The sequence below is a fragment of the Symphalangus syndactylus genome, chromosome 10 (assembly GCF_028878055.3).
Source record: "Symphalangus syndactylus isolate Jambi chromosome 10, NHGRI_mSymSyn1-v2.1_pri, whole genome shotgun sequence".
Taxonomy (NCBI): Eukaryota; Metazoa; Chordata; class Mammalia; order Primates; family Hylobatidae; genus Symphalangus; species Symphalangus syndactylus.
In genome coordinates, this window is record NC_072432.2 from 35491371 (window position 1) to 35508436 (window position 17066).

The 17066-nt window shown below is 36.0% G+C and overlaps 1 protein-coding gene across 11 annotated transcripts in view; it reads left to right on the forward strand.

The window, feature by feature from the left end:
• Window positions 1-16694, forward strand: part of UBE2D3 (ubiquitin conjugating enzyme E2 D3) — a 71848-nt gene extending 55154 nt beyond the window's left edge. For 10 of the 11 annotated variants that reach the window (XM_055296880.2, XM_063611158.1, XM_055296882.2 and 7 more), the window contains 6 exons: window positions 2834-2897; window positions 2984-3015; window positions 10014-10091; window positions 11103-11208; window positions 13170-13263; window positions 15196-16694. In XM_055296880.2, the coding sequence (XP_055152855.1) occupies window positions 2834-2897; window positions 2984-3015; window positions 10014-10091; window positions 11103-11208; window positions 13170-13263; window positions 15196-15241 (420 nt within the window). In that variant the 3' untranslated portion in view covers window positions 15242-16694. The other variant, XM_055296878.2, reaches the window with a different exon arrangement.
• The last annotated feature ends 372 nt before the right edge of the window (window positions 16695-17066 follow it).

Genomic DNA, 17066 nt, shown 5'->3' on the forward strand with positions numbered 1-17066 from the left:
CTCCATTGAAAGAGCTTTCCCACAAATTGAAATATTTAAAGCACAGATACAGGCTTGTGTACTGTTGGTGCATACATTGTTTGATTTGTTCAGTTCCTCAGTTTTGCAGGGAAAGATGTCAACATCATCTGATTTTTCAAGCTATGTATTCAATGATTCTAATTTTCTAAAAGCCTCGAAAGCTGGGTTGTTTTTTGTTCTGGCCCCTCAGTTTGTTGAGAGCCTATTTTAAAGATTTCCAGTGGATTTAACAAAATGAACAAAATTTAGAGGACTCATTTATTTCTCCCAACCATGTCGGTGCCATAGTGGGACCCTTACATAAATTTATCACTGTGTTTAAATTCTATGTAGTGAATGAAAGTAATCATCTGAAGCCGGTATAAAATAGGCATTAAACGTTGTCCAAGCTAGAATGCAGTGGCTATCCACCAGCATGATCATTTAACACACAAAAACCTGAAACACCTAGGCTTAGTCCTGCCTCAGACTTCCGAGTAGCTGGGAACTACAGGCACATGCCACTATGCCTTGTTAAATTAAGATTTTTAGCTCTTCTTCCCATTCCCTGCACCCTTCTGAGAGAGCTTATACTGAAAATTCTGCATTTTGTGTCCTTGATTTTGCACAGGCAGACAAAAGATCACAGTTGAGGAAAAAAAGTGCATGTACCCACTTTGAAAACCTGTTTCCATTTTTAAATTCCTGTAGTTATAGGGAATAAGTTGTTCTAGTAGACCAAAAGAAGATTAATGTTTTGTAGTTACACACGGATGCATTGATATTGTGGTAAACAGTTGATACTGGCTTTATTGTAATTTTTTTTTCTTTTTATGGAGAATGGGGGTCTCCCTGTGTTATCCAAGCTGGTCTTGAACTCCTGGGCTCCAGCTGTCCTCTCGCCTCTGCTTCTCTGTTGTGTCTTTTATTTAGGCATCCTTTCTTTTGCTTTCTAGTACTTGGTCTTTTGTATATGAGTACATTCAGCTTTTCTGGGGTTTTTTTTGTTGTTTTTGAGACAGTCTCACTCCTTCCCCCAGGCTGGAGTGCACTGGCGCGATCTGCAGCCTCTACCTCCCAGGTTCAAGTGATTCTCCTGCATCAGCCTCCTGAGTAGCTAGGATTACAGGCGTGCGCCATTATGCCTGGCTAATTTTTGTGGTGTTAGTAGAAACGGGGTTTTACCATGTTAGCAGCGCTGGTCTCGAACTCTTGACCTTAGGTGATCCGCCCTCCTCAGCCTCCCAAAGTGCTGGGATTACGGGCGTGAGCCACTGCGCCCAGTCTAGCTTTTTTGGTCTTGTATTGTTTTTTTGTTTCTGAGACAGGGTTTTGTTGTTTTTTTTTTCTGTCTCAGACAGCTTTGTTGCCCAGACTGGAGTGCAGTGGCATGATCACAGCTCACTGCAGCCTTGACCTCCTGGGCTCAAGTGATCCTCCTACCTCAGTCTTCTGAATAGCTAGGACCCCAGGCATGCACCACCATGCCTAGCTAACATTTTTGAAGAGATGGGGGTCTCCCTTTGTTGTTCAGGCTGGTCTCAGTCAAACTCCTGGGCTCAAGCGATCCCTGTCTTTGCCCCCCAGGGTGTTAGGATTACAGGCATGAGCCATGTACTTAGTGGTCTTCTGCTGTTCAGATGGAATCCCAAACCTTACCCTTCATTGTTATTTCCATGTTTATATGAGAAAGGGGATATAGAAGATATAGTAGTCCCTAGACTTAATGGGTATACTCACTTATGCCATAGACTAAACTTACGAGAAACTGTTAGTTTGAAATGTTGAAGGCAGTAGTGTATTAACATTGGTTCTATTTATTGTCTTTTTTTTTTAACTTGTGATTATTAGATATTGGTTATATCATTGGTAAGATGGAGCTGTACCATCTTAATATTCTAATAAACTATATTTTCATAGTAGATAATTCATATTTTTATGCACAAGTCATGGAACAGTGAACTACATACTTGTTGGAAATAAAACGTTCATATTGAATTGTGCAGAGTATATGTTAAGAGCAAACGTCTTTCTACTTACAGAAGTACACTCTTCAGGGTCAGAATTTCAATCACGAGGTCAGGAGATCAAGACCCATCCTGGCTAACACGGTGAAACCCCGTCTCTACTAAAAATACAAAAAATTAGCCAGGCGTGGTGGTGGGCTCCTGAGGCAGGAGAATGGCGTGAACCTGGGAGGCGGAGCTTGCAGTGAGCCCAGATTGCGCCACTGCACTGCGGCCTGGAGACTCCCGTCTCAAAAAAAAAAAAAAAAAAAAAAAGAATTTCAATAGTTAAAAATGGATGCTGAGTAAAAAAAAAAAAAAAAAAGTTGAGAGAATAAGGAGATTAGAAAACAAGAAAGGTACTTAGCCCCATGAGAGTTTTTTTGGTTTGTTTTCAGGTGGAAAATAGAGTTAGTGGATTAGGGAGGAAGGATGGTTCAGGAAGAACAAAGAATTTAAGACAGTTGAGGGCCTCTGAAAGTGGTCTTGGAAGTTCAACAAATAACATGAATGTTGAGCTCTCCCTGGTCTAAGCTCTTAAACTATGAGAATATCTAATTATAGCTATTTCGGTTTGTAAGAGATTGGCTTTTGTTTATGTAAATAAAAAATTTTGTATCAGTGTGTGTGCATAGATATTTTTACGAACTCTAGCTGATTGTCTCAGCATATGTTCAGGCATGTTTTCTCCTAATGGAATATATTATGTGAATTGTGATGGAGTGTGCCTTTAAAAATAGGGTGAGAGTAACTGAAAGCAGTGGACTCACTTGCTTGTTTTCTTAAATTAAGCTTATGTGACTCACCCATTTTCTGTCTTGGTGTAGGAACTTAGTGATTTGGCCCGTGACCCTCCAGCACAATGTTCTGCAGGTCCAGTTGGGGATGATAGTAAGTAACTTTCAAGTTGATTTTTATGCCTAATTTTTTTTAAGCTTGTGAATTTTTAGATAACCAGAGTTTTTTTCTTTTTTTAGTGTTTCATTGGCAAGCCACGATTATGGGACCTGTAAGTATTAAGAATTTTTAAATTTAGTTTTAAGTGAAAATCCAGCATTGATTTGGTTGTAATTTTTAACTTGGGCTGTAGGTTTATTTTATCATATAGTTAATTCTATTTTGGATATTCCATAGTTGTACTGCATTTGACATAAACAACATAATGAGTTAGTCATTTGTTATGTGTACTTCGTGTCTATCCCTGTGTTCACGTTCTAGAGTATAGTCATCTCTATGACCTACCAAACATCTCTGTATCTCAGTTCAGTTTTTCTTCATAGCACTGTGTAAAGCATTGTCATGGAACTTCCTGTTATTTATAGAGACAAAGTTACTGGCTCTGATCCTGCCATGAGTTGTGTTACTCAGAGATCTTATTCTGTTACTGCAGCTGCCAATAATCTAGCTTAATTGTATTTTGATATTTGATTCTTTATAGAACTTCAGTTTATGCAAAATTTAAATATATTTAGGCAGAAAGTGATATTTTGAATATAGCAAAATTCCTTTCTATCCTGGGTAGATAAGCAACTATATGCTGGATAATTGAATATTCAGAATTATGGATACCATCTAAGAATTTCAGAGAATTAGAGCGCACTAAAACATCCTGGGGTAAGACTGTATCTTACACAAATATTTAACTTTTTTTTTTTTTTTTAACTTGGTAAGGCACTTAAGGATTTGTTTTCTAAGTTACATGTGTATCTTACTGAAAACTGTCTTCCCTTTTTGGTGGTTTTATAAGCAACATAAAGAGCAATAATGTACTAGGTAAGATAATGGTCAGTAAGTAATATTTAGAATTCTAAAGGAAAAAATGCTCTTAGAGTTAGTAGATGAGTTGAATCAACAAGTATTTAGTAATTCTGATTCTAACTTTAGTCATTTTTCTGTCTCAAATGTGAGTACATACTGTGTGCCAGGTAATAAGGATACAAATTGAACATAATAAACATCCCTGTCAATCTTATAGGGAAGTTACACTCTATTAGAGGAGACAGATACCTAAAACAAGTGCTGAAGTGTGATAAGATGGAAAATAAGTGATTGGTGAATGAAGTGCTGAGTAGGAGAAATTAATGGGAAATTGTAGCAGGGAGGATTAATTTAGAGTAATTAAAATGTTAGTGCCCTAAAGGTAGAAAAACTAAAAGTAAGATATGGCAGGGGTGCAAATATTAAGTTTAATAATCTGAAATGTCCTGTATCATTTTAATAATTACGAAGCCAGGATTGTGCATTTTGTTATTACAGGACTATTTTTAATGTTTTAAATGTTACTTTGTTTTAAAAGTACTTACTTTTATGTAATTTGGTAGCAAAATTGTGTAATTTTAATACACGCAGTTAAATGTTGAGTTACCCAGTTTGGCCCACACAATGTTTTTGAAAGCTGGCAGTCTTCAAATAAAAGCCTTCTGAGTAGGCCCACATTCCATAAGCAGTAATGGCTTGAGATGGAATGACAGCTGCCTCCCTTTTTTAGATGGGATATGTGTTTACCACAATGCCTACTAGGTCAATTCCGTATTATCTACCTAGTGTTTTGTAAAGCAGTTGCTTTTGCGACCTCTAGAATTTTCCCATTTTGGATTACCAGTTTTCAAAGAATTCTATAAAATGCTTTAAAATAAAGCTCATCTTTGATGCAGAGGGTAGTTGATAGTTTCATTATAAAAATTGTCAATACTAAGAAAGCACAGAAGCGTTGGTAATTAAAATTTCTAATTGGATGGTGTGCAGAATAAACCAACTCCTTAAAACTAGTTGGTTTTTCTACTTGACAGTTTAGACTTTGTTATTTTGAACAACACACTAGTTTTTCCCAAAAGGCAAGGAACATACCTGTAGACAATCAAAAAGAAACATGAATGATGAGTATACGTATGGTAGTAATTTTTTTAGAGAATGGTGTTGCTTATTCTGACAGATTTTTTAGCAGTTTAATTTGCTGTTATTTTCAGAAAACGTTTACCTTTTTTCATTTTTTAAATATATATTTCAGATGATGGCTATTCCTTGCTGAATTTTTTCAGCAACCTTTTAATATAATGACTAGCAGTTTTCTGCTTTTACAGACAGAAGCATGTGATTTTCAGAACTATTTAAATATTAACCTGATTAACCACAACTGCTGGGTTTTGCTTTGGTAGCAGTACTCACTGAAATATGTTTTCAGTTAAAAAGGTTAGTTCTCACTGTTGGGTGGGTAAGTATCAAGAAGGAGTCAAAGATTATAAAAATCCACCCAAAGTACGGGTATTGTCTTGTGCATAAGTAAGCACATAATTTAGATGCCAGCTTTAAATAGTTAACTATATGCTTACTGTGGACTGCACCAGTGAAACAACTCATTTTGTTCTTTTGGCTTCTCAATACTTCTTTGTGACAAAGCATCACTGTATAAGATAAATAGTAGCTTATTTTGTGAGTATGGTTACTCTATGTAGCAAGCAGTCGTGACCCAAAGCAACCCATAAATTACGGATTTAGTGGGAGAACTGGACAGTTAACAACGTCACTTTTGCTTTGGACTACTACTTAGGTCCCTTAAAGTGGTGCCAGTGCCACAGAACTGAAGATTCCTGACTTTGTAGGGAATATACCATCTAATTTTAAGTTTCAATAGAGTAACTGATTTTAGTGAGTTGTTGGGAAATCCTTTAGATCATTAGTTATGCAGCAAAATTGCTTAGTTTTAATAATCATGTGTACTGGCTTATTTCTGAAGGTAAGCTACTTCGGAAGCACAACTATTGACTAAAAACTAAACCTTCGAAAGAAATGACAGCATTGCTAGTTTTTTGTGTGTGTGGTTTTTTTCGGCGGGGGATGGGTGGGGGGTACTATATTAAGGTTAGTTTCCAACAAGAATTGATGCAATTAGAAGAAATTGACTTCCTTACCTATTGCCTCTGATATTTACTTGCTTAAATTTTTTTTTTTTATTGGAAATGGAGTTGGCAGAAAAAATGGATTTAGAGAACAACACTAACTTCCACCTAATCTATGACAGAGATGTAGAAGAGAGTACCTGTGAAAAATGTGAAAGTATCTGAAAAATGTAACCTTTGGCAGCCTGAGCATAATCAACCATAAAAACTATCTGAATTAAAATAATTGGTCCATAGGTACTATTTTATTTTGTCCATAAGAATTATTTTTTCAACTTTTATTTCAAGTGTGTTATGTCATTTCCCACATAGGTTACTGATAGCTGAAGACTTTTTCCATCTTTACCTTACTCGTTTAGGAGCTTTGTAGTCTAATAAAAGAAAAATATAAGTAAATGTTAGATATATGGGTGGATAATGGTAACTATGTGCTTAAAGAGGTATAAAAGAAGGGTAGGGAGCAGATAAGACAAAGGAAGGGCTATATTATAAGGAAGAATATTCCAAGCAGGGGAGAGAAAAAGATATGTTATCCATATAATATTTTATGTGCAGTAGAGAACATGTTCTATAGAAGAGACAGAAGATGAAACTAGGTGGGCAGCCAGATCATAAAGCACCGTATGTACTTAGGAGTTGGAATTATCTTAAAAACTGTCATAGATTTCAAGCAGGGGAGTAACATTTCTGAAAGACCACTTTATCATTAGGATGGAGGGTTAATCATTAGTAAGCTATTGCCATAATCTAGGCTGAAGATAACATCGTGAACTAAGGTAGTAGTGACAGTGGGCATAAAGGAGAGGCTAATTCAAGAAATTTTAAAGATCTTACTTGATAACTATCTTGACTGAGATAAGAGAGGAAGAAGTCAATGATGAGATCCTGGTTTATGGCTTTCAGTTATGGCTTGCTATTAATAAACAGGAAAAAAGGGATTGAGGAGACAAGTTTCAGTTTTGGACGCATGAGATGAGATATCCAAGTAGAAATATCAGTAAGCATTTGAATATATGCCCTGGAATGAATAACTGCACCAGAGATATATTTTGCAACTCAAATTTTTATGGGTCAGCAGTTAAGAGTAGAAAATCAACCTATAAGAATACCAGCATTTTTAGCTGGGTGTAGTGGCGCATGCCTGTAATCCCAGCTTTGGAGGCTGAGGCCCGAGAATTTTCTTGAACCTGGGAGGTGGAGGTTGCAGCGAGCTGAGATCACACTACTGCACTCCAGCCTGGGCGACAACACCACTTTAAAAAAAAAAAAAAATACCAACGTTTTATTGCCACAGAAGAGCTGAGGCACTGTGAGGGAGCAACTTTTGCACTGATAAGAGCAAAACAAGTAGAAGGTCTCTGAAAAAATGTAATATAAATTCTGGACTTGTAAGATTTGAGTCGATTTGCTGATCACAGTGTTCCTTATTCTTTGGGGGTTTTGTTTCTTTTTGGTGTGTGCTGCTGATTCATAATTGAATTTAAATATCATAGGGTCTCAATTTTTTATATGGCCTAGTTTCATTATCTGTGAACCTCGTAGTTCTTCCTCTTTTGGTATGGCAGAACTTTAGTGTTAAATCGTAACATTGAAATATTTTGCCTCCTTTATAGAGTTCTTTTTTTGAGCAAATGAAACAAAATTTGGCTATGCCTAAATCCCATCAGCAGATTGCCTCTATTCAGAAGCAGTCGTAGACAGCATTTGATTTTATGAAAATTGAAATGAAAGCTTACAAAGAACTTCTGGAATTAGGTTATTAAAACTTCAATGTTTAGGGCCGGGCGTGGTGGCTTACGACTGTAATCCCAACACTTTGGGAGGCCAAGGTGGGTGGATCACTGGAGCTCAGCAGTTTGAGACCAGCCTCTCAACTAAAAAGACAAAAAAACTGCATCTCTACTAAAAAGACAAAAAAAATTAGCCGACTGTGGTGGCTCACTCCTGTAGTTCGAGCTACTCAGGAGGCTGAGGTGGGAGAATCACCTGATCCCAGGAGGCAGAGGGTTGCCATGAGCCAAGATCGTGCCACTGCACTCCAGTCTGGGCGACAGAGCAAGACCCTGTCTCAAAAAAAACAAAAACACTTTTAATGTTTGGGATTACCCTTAAATTGTTAATTTTACACAGAAAAAACATATCTTGTATAGTATCAGATCAGATGAAAGTATATGCTATTTGAAGCATCTATTCATAATTAATGTAACTATTTAACAAAGATACGTTAATCTAATAAACTCAGGTCACATTCTAAGTGACCTGGGTGTTTTTCTAGTTCCATATTTTGTAGAAAATATGAAAAAGGGCTGGCACGGTGGCTGATACCTGTAATCCCAGCACTTTGGGAGGCTGAGGCAGGCAGATCACCTGGGGTCAGGAGTTAGAGTTCAGCCAACATGGTGAAGCCCCATCTCTACTAAAAATAAAAAATTAGCTGGGCACGTTAGTGCACACCTGCAATCCAAGCTACTGAGGCAGCTGAGGCAGGAGAATCTCTTGAACCTGGGAGGCGGAGCTTGCAGTGAGCTGAGGTTGCACCATTTTACTCGAGCTTGGGCAACAAACAGCAAGACGAGATTCTGCGTCTCTTTTGTCCCCCTTCCCATTCCCCCCCGTCCTCCACCCCCACAAAAAAAAAGAGGGAAAGACTTGGGAGTTGGAGAAGGACTCAATTTAAATAAGCTCTGGCTGGGTACGGTAGCTCACGCCTATAATCAGCACATTTTGGGAGGCCGAGATGGATGGATCACAAGGTCAGGAGGCTGCAAGACTAGCCTGGCCAACACGGTGAAACCCAGTCTCTACTAAAAATACAAAAATTAGCTGGATGTGATGGTGCATTCCTGTAATCCCAGCTACTTGGGAGGCTGAGGCAGGAGAGTTGCTTGAACCCAAGAGGCAGAGGTTGCAGTGAGCCGAGATCGTGCCACTGCACTTAAGCCTGGGCGACAGAGTGACACTCCCTCTCAAATAAAAGCTCTTCCATTTACTAGTTGTATATTTCTTTGAACCTGATTCTTCATTAATAAATTGACCTTTCTTCTTTGAACTCCACGTGTCCCTTGTTCATATTTCATGATACCTATAACATTTCATTGCAGTTACTTTACATGTCTATCAGAGTGTAAGCTCATCAAGATAAAAAAATCGTTCTTTGGATCCCTTACACATACAGTATATAGCAAGGGGTTAGATTAATTGAATTAATGTTTAATTATTTTACAGAAGGGTAGGAATTAGATGAACTGTGTTAGCGTCAGGCCTGTTTTTTATGTGCCTGATATCCAGAATGGGCATAGTGAAAGGCTCATATAGCTGTATATACAAAGCCTTTCTAATAGAGGGGAGTCAGTGTTGGTAAAAACCCAGTTCATGTAAGTTTTAAAACATGTTTTCGGATTGGTTCTTTGCATACCCAGAGGCAGTTAGGCATTCCACATTTTAACTTTAAATTCCTGAGTAGGTCAGTATCTTTGGTCATTAAGTGGTCTTCAAAAGACTTGTGTTTGAATCTTGGTTCTATCATTTACCATTTGTACACTGGACTAAGTTCTTCAAGCCTCATTTTTCTCATGCATAAAATAGGGACAATGCACGTATTCTCTGGTATTGATTAAAATAAGAAGCTTAGGCTTTTCTCTGTTCTCTTGAAGGTGGTGTGTGTTAGTTACCTGGAATAGCTAACATTTGGTTTGCCAGTGGGCAGAATGGACTGTTGTAAAGCCATTTGTACACATCTGGCACTGGAAGAAATAATCTACACATGTAAAATTTTATTTACAGATTATTCTGAAACATTGTGTAGGCTTTATTGCTGTGTGTACTTTTTCCTTTGAGAATTGAGATGTAGAATACTTGGTTTCTGGATAACTTTTAAAAACATTTTGGTGACTTGTGTAAAATCACTCTAGGTAGATTAGGGTTTATTACTGTATAAGTTTTAAGTGTTTTTTTCTATTACTATAGACTGAATTTTCATGGAATAGATTATTTATTGCAGTGTAAATAGGTGACTTGGGTTCATTATTAGAGAAATGCTTGGAAACAAATGTTACGGAATATTTAGCAATAATATTTTAAATTTGAGTTCAGCATACTTTTCCTTTTACAGAATGACAGCCCATATCAAGGCGGTGTATTCTTTTTGACAATTCATTTTCCTACAGACTACCCCTTCAAACCACCTAAGGCAAGTATTTTCCCTCAAAATCTGTTAGTACAGATTTATGCTTTATTTCAAAGGAATAGTGCATTCTTGGAAGATAGCGTTCTGCGTAGGCTGTATGTATATGTTGAATCGAGGCACTGATATATAGATGCTGACTCTTAACCTTTGGTTTAAAGAGCTAGACCTCAGTTTGAACTTTGTAAATAGGAATAAGGTTTGCTTTTTCTTTAATGTTGCAAGATTCAGACCATGTGGAAGCTTCCCCCCTTATCTGTATTATTGTTACACAGATTCTGATTTTTGGGCTTTTGTTGTCTTGTAAGCATCAAATGTCCAACTTCAATTTATATTTGCACGTATTGTTACAGCATATGCTTATTATGCTTACAGTTTTGGATATGTAAGTGTAAATTTATGAAAGCTTAGAGTTGCTTAGTGCACTGAGTTGATTGGTTTATAGGTATTAAAGCATATTATCCTTGACTTTTCAGTCATTAACATAAATTCAATCTGTATGAGTAACTAGAAAAGGTAATATACAAAGGTCATAAACATGTCACTGTAACAGTCTTTAGTAATGTTATAGATGCAATGTGATGGTTTCCATTTTTGTGATTCAAGTTTATGTTTTATGTACGGTGGAAATGCAGACTCAGGTGTGCCTGTGTAACTTAATGAAACTAAATGAGATGGTCTACAACTTTTGGTTACATCCAAAAGTTACGGCTTTTATAAATGAATGTATTAAATACCTTTAAATTGCCCTTTGATTCATGATATGGTAGGGCCAAAGTAACCTTTAGAACTTTACATCATATGAGTAATGAAATTTTTATCCAAAAGTTTAGGTTTCTGTTGTAAAAACAGGAGGCAGGGGGGTTGTGGTCAGATTGTAAAAATCAGTTTCTATAATATTTAGAACTTCTATGCTAATAGATGACATTTTTAACATTGTGGCTTGATTATTTTAAGTTTTGCTTTAAAAGATGTTTGTTTTTATTTGAATAAAATACTTAAAAGCTTTTGTTTTAGGTTGCATTTACAACAAGAATTTATCATCCAAATATTAACAGTAATGGCAGCATTTGTCTCGATATTCTAAGATCACAGTGGTCGCCTGCTTTAACAATTTCTAAAGGTAAATACTTCTAGTGAAATAATCTTAAGCTGTTCTCATTGTCTAATAAAGCTTCATTCTTAGATCTACTTATCTGAGTATTTTTATTATGGCAGCTTTTTGGTAAGAGATGGGGAAGCAATAAAGTTATTTTTATCATTTTTGTTCTTGTAGTAGTGTTGATTAAAGATACTTTGTGAGAAGTTGTTAAAATTCAAATTGTGGTGAGTAGGCATTATTTGCCTGATGAGTTACCTTCATCTCATAATAGCAAAATTTATTTTAATAGACTTCTGTATTTTTCAATCCCAAACCACTTGGACATCTCACACTAACTTGTGGCCTTTTTACCAAGAATGGTATGATATACCTAAACTTAATAGAGCTTTTGAATCCTGAGGTTTCCACTCCAGGAAAATTCTGATTTTGCTTTCCTGGGTTAATTTTTAGACAAATCTTTAGTCATGTTTTATGTAACCAGAATAGGTTGTTTCTACCTAATGACAGTCTAAAATTATATAATCTTCGAAAGATCTGTAGATCGATTCTGGTCTCTTACTTTTAATAGGCATCTGTTACGTTATATGTAACAGGTTTTCCAGTCTCTGCATGAATATCCCAGGTGACGTTGTAATAATTAACACTATTTCACCATTAATTGTTTTTTGATTTTATGAGTTCAGTAAGTACAAAATAGCTTTTTCAAAAGGCAAGGCGTTGTATGAAAGTTTCATATGCGTATATACTGCACTTGAATCTCAGAGAGAGAGACTGTAGCAGTAGCATTTCCCAAACTTTATTGAGTAGAATCACTTAAGGGAGAAAAAGAAACAACTTAGGCAGATGCTGCCATAATTCAAGTGTTTTTAAAATTTTAGACCTGTTTTTCACCCTCTTGGATGCTTTCTAATTTCTTTTCAAATCATGCTCCATACCTAAATATCAGCTTCCAAGTTTTTCTACTACTGCTGGGAGCGTACAGTAACACTGAAAACTGTTTTTGTAAGGGCAGATTGAATTGGTATGTTTTGTTGTTAAAGCAACTTACTTTTTTGGCAGCCATACTTTGCTAACTTATTAAACTAGCAGTCACAACTGAAGCTACCTTTTTTCTGTGAGTGATTGTATAGCCAAGTCTCCTATATTAGGTAATTTTATATTCTGCTGTATTTGGGGTTTGAAATTAAATTTGCTGTAGTCAATAAATACGTGACAGTGTTGTCTTTTTTACACTATTGCTTTTAAAAAAAAAAAAAATCAGAACCATTTCAAGCATTTATATCTTAACATTTTATAACAGCACCACCATATATGGTGACTGGCACATAGCAGGCACTCAAAGTGAATGCAGTCTATGTTCCTTAATGCTTGACATCTTATACATCAGTATGTTGAACTGGTTAAGGTAAGAACTAGAGCTGATGACTCAGTACTGAAGAGATTTTGGCATTGTATTTAACTAGTACTCTTGGGAATATGGTTTCCTGCTTACAAGTTCAAGGAGACATTTAGTGGAGCTCTTGAAGGTTTTTCTCAGAAATTCCCAAGACAGTGGCTAAGAATGGATTTTTCGTCATGCCTAACGGCTATGAATATGGCATGAGTGTTACCTGCATATTCTTGCTAAAGTCCCGTTCCCCCGCCGCAGCCACACAGTACCAAGAAACCCCTGAAGTTCTAATATCATTTATGCGTATTTAAAATACATATATTAATATGGCATCAGTTGCCTATCTTAGAAACTATTTTTATGGCTAGTCAGCAGTGAATTTGATGCCACAAAACCCTGTTTTTAGCACTTCTTACTTACCAGAAGCTTGTCTTCTGTGAAACAAAATCTCTGTAAAACTATGTCTCATTGAGATAGAGATACACACTAATAAAAGTCTTTTGAGGATTGAGTTTTGTGATAACACGGTTTAGAAAAATTTATTTATCCAAACTCCTGAAACTGGGTAACAGACGTTTTTGTTTTCTTGCAGTTCTTTTATCCATTTGTTCACTGCTATGTGATCCAAACCCAGATGACCCCCTAGTGCCAGAGATTGCACGGATCTATAAAACAGACAGAGATAAGTAAGTATGTTAAAAAGTTATTATAAAAGTGGTTTTACTCAATGAGTTAGGCTTATACTTTGCTTGTGACAGTGCCAAGAAGACTTGACATTTAGTAAGATAATAGTTAAAATATGGAGAAAGCTATTGAAATATGGTTATTTAAAAAAACTTAACTAGGATTTAGCTTATGTGGCAGTGAATGCTCCCCTCTAAAATGTTTGTTTTTCCTGGTATGTTAAACAGTATCACTTTATTATCAAATTTTGGGGAAGAAAGCAAATTTTTCTTTACCCCAAGCATGTTTTTCCAAAAAATGTTAGTACTATTGTAAAAATTTGGTCTAAATTTCTCAAATATTTGAATTATATTTATGTTCAACTTAACCATTATAACCTTCATATGTTAAAATTAATGCTAAGTGTACTTGTTCAATTAGGTACAATAGGTTAGCAAGAGAGTGGACAGAGAAATACGCTATGTTGTAGGGTAAGAGGATCTGCACTCTATGGTGCGCTTATTCATGGTACTGCCAGCACTTGAGTGCTGCATGCGTTAAGGCACTGTATTAACTAACAAAAGGTAACAGATATGGCAGTCTTCTGAAAACTGTACATTTAACTGCTTGGTCTCTGTTTAACGTGAAAGTAAATATCTGGTAGCCGTTATTGCTTGAAAGTATTGCATGGCAAAGCAGTTACATAGCACTAGTAAGAAATGGGAATTTATGTAGTATCTTTTTCTTTCAAACTATCACGGTGTTTAAATTTTAGCTTGAGACTTTGTACCAATCCTGTACAGAATGTGGTGGTTTAGTTAAAATTTTGCCAGGAGATAGTAATGTAAGGGAAAAACACTTTTAAGCCTAAGCATCTAAACTAAATGTTCATTACTGACAAGCATGCATTAGCGTCAGCTGTACTTTGTGGCTCCCTGTATGCTAAATAAAGCCTTTGTTTTAAAGTACTGGCTTTTTGAGAGAGTATCCTTAGGAGATGACAATGAATTGGTAGAACTTTTTAAAAAGTTTAGGAAAGTTGTTGGACCATATTTGGTTCTTGGTTTGAAATAAAGGTAGTTAATATTTAAACAATATAAAAATTCTCCTGTGCATATATATATATATATATATATATATATTCATTTCTTAAGGTTATCACTGTTTTTTGGGGTAAGTAGTCTGGCATGAGTATAATCCAGGGGGAAGCTGATAGTATTTATCAATGTTACTAGTCTTCCTGAGTAATAACCTTGCTTGTGTGTGAATTACCTGTTGATCTTTTTAAACAAAGATGCCCTTGTACTCAACAGGTCTCGGTGGTGCTTATTAGCCTCAGTTACCACACTTACTAAAAGTAACACGTGATTCTGATGAACACAACCACTCACACACACACCCCTTTTGAAAATTACTGCCCTTTGTCATTCTGCCCAGTGTCATCTTCCCCTTCTGCTTCTACCTAAGTCCCAAAGCCATTTTTTCTTATAATATCCAGGACCAAGTAATTTCCCAAACTCTAGGATTCAGATAAAATTGTTTTAGTAAAAGCCTGGTTCTGGCCTTAGTGGAAATTTCTGTGGATGGATAGAATGTGTATACTATTTTAACATTTTTCCATAATGAACTGTAAAAATTTCTTCATGTTAAAATTAGAGCATGAGCTCGGTGGTAGAGAGAAAGGGTCTTTGATTTTTGTTAGCCTCCCAGTTTTCAGTGCTGCTTTCTTAGTTGTTTTAAAATACTACTTTGAGAGCATCAGGCTCTCATTTCCCACATTGCTTTGAGTACCAGTGCTATTTCTCCCTTGTTGGCTTTTATTCTGATCATAGTCATTAGAGATGACTTCATGATGAGTCTGGAGATGGTAAAATGGAAATCATCCCCGTCCATTTAAAGTATTAGGAATTCTTTCACTTTATTTTAACTTTTAAAAATAACATCTTTATTTACAGGTACAACAGAATATCTCGGGAATGGACTCAGAAGTATGCCATGTGATGCTACCTTAAAGTCAGAATAACCTGCATTATAGCTGGAATAAACTTTAAATTACTGTTCCTTTTTTGATTTTCTTATCCGGCTGCTCCCCTATCAGACCTCATCTTTTTTAATTTTATTTTTTGTTTACCTCCCTCCATTCATTCACATGCTCATCTGAGAAGACTTAAGTTCTTCCAGCTTTGGACAATAACTGCTTTTAGAAACTGTAAAGTAGTTACAAGAGAACAGTTGCCCAAGACTCAGAATTTAAAAAAAAAAAAAAAAAAAAAATGGAGCATGTGTATTATGTGGCCAATGTCTTCACTCTAACTTGGTTATGAGACTAAAACCATTCCTCACTGCTCTAACATGCTGAAGAAATCATCTGAGGGGGAGGGAGATGGATGCTCACTTGTCACATCAAAGGATACAGCATTATTCTAGCAGCATCCATTGTTTAAGCCTTCCACTGTTAGAGATTTGAGGTTACATGATATACTTTATGCTCATAACTGATGTGGCTGGAGAATTGGTATTGAATTTATAGCATCAGCAGAACAGAAAATGTGATGTATTTTATGCATGTCAATAAAGGAATGACCTGTTCTTGTTCTACAGAGAATGGAAATTGGAAGTCAAACACCCTTTGTATTCCAAAATAGGGTCTCAAACATTTTGTAATTTTCATTTAAATTGTTAGGAGGCTTGGAGCTATTAGTTAATCTATCTTCCAATACACTGTTTAATATAGCACTGAATAAATGATGCAAGCTGTCAATGGATGAGTGATCAACTAATAGCTCTGCTAGTAATTGATTTATTTTTCTTCAATAAAGTTGCATAAACCAATGAGTTAGCTGCCTGGATTAATCAGTATGGGAAACAATCTTTTGTAAATGCAAAGCTGTTTTTTGTATATACTGTTGGGATTTGCTTCATTGTTTGACATCAAATGATGATGTAAAGTTCAAAAGAGTGAATATTTTGCCATGTTCAGTTAAAGTGCACAGTCTGTTACAGGTTGACACATTGCTTGACCTGATTTATGCAGAATTAATAAGCTATTTGGATAGTGTAGCTTTAATGTGCTGCACATGATACTGGCAGCCCTAGAGTTCATAGATGGACTTTTGGGACCCAGCAGTTTTGAAATGTGTTTATGGAGTTTAAGAAATTTATTTTCCAGGTGCAGCCCCTGTCTTAACTGAAATTTCTCTTCACCTTGTACACTTGACAGCTGAAAAAAAAAACATAACATGGGAGTAATAATGGGTCAAAATTTGCAAAATAAAGTACTGTTTTGGTGTGGGAGTTGTCATGAGGCTGTGTTGAAGTGACTTATCTATGTGGGATATTGAGTATCCATTGAAATGGATTTGTTCAGCCATTTACATTAATGAGCATTTAAATGCAACATATCATTTCAGGTGACTTAACATGAATGAATAAAAGTCAATGCTATTGGATTGTTTTTTGTTTGACAAGTGCTATCTGTGCCACTAATTTAACTTCTGTAGTAACAAGGGCATTACCATTCTTCACCTTTCCTAATTCTGATCCCATAGTTTTACATTTTTTGTTTATTTTGATTTTGTCCACTGCTTTATTTCTTAAAGTTCTAGCACATCTGTGACTCCTCCACTTCCACATTTTTGCACTGCTTACACTTATGTGCAATCTTATTCCTTGTCTGCACACAGATGTGGAAAGCTAGAAATAAATGTTAAAACTTACTTTTTATAAACATTTTAATGTGTAGTTTGGACATGATTTATTGATTTAAGGTTCTTCTCTAAACTGGAAGTGAAATGCATGCCTTCTGAAGATGTTCTGGCTTTGTTAA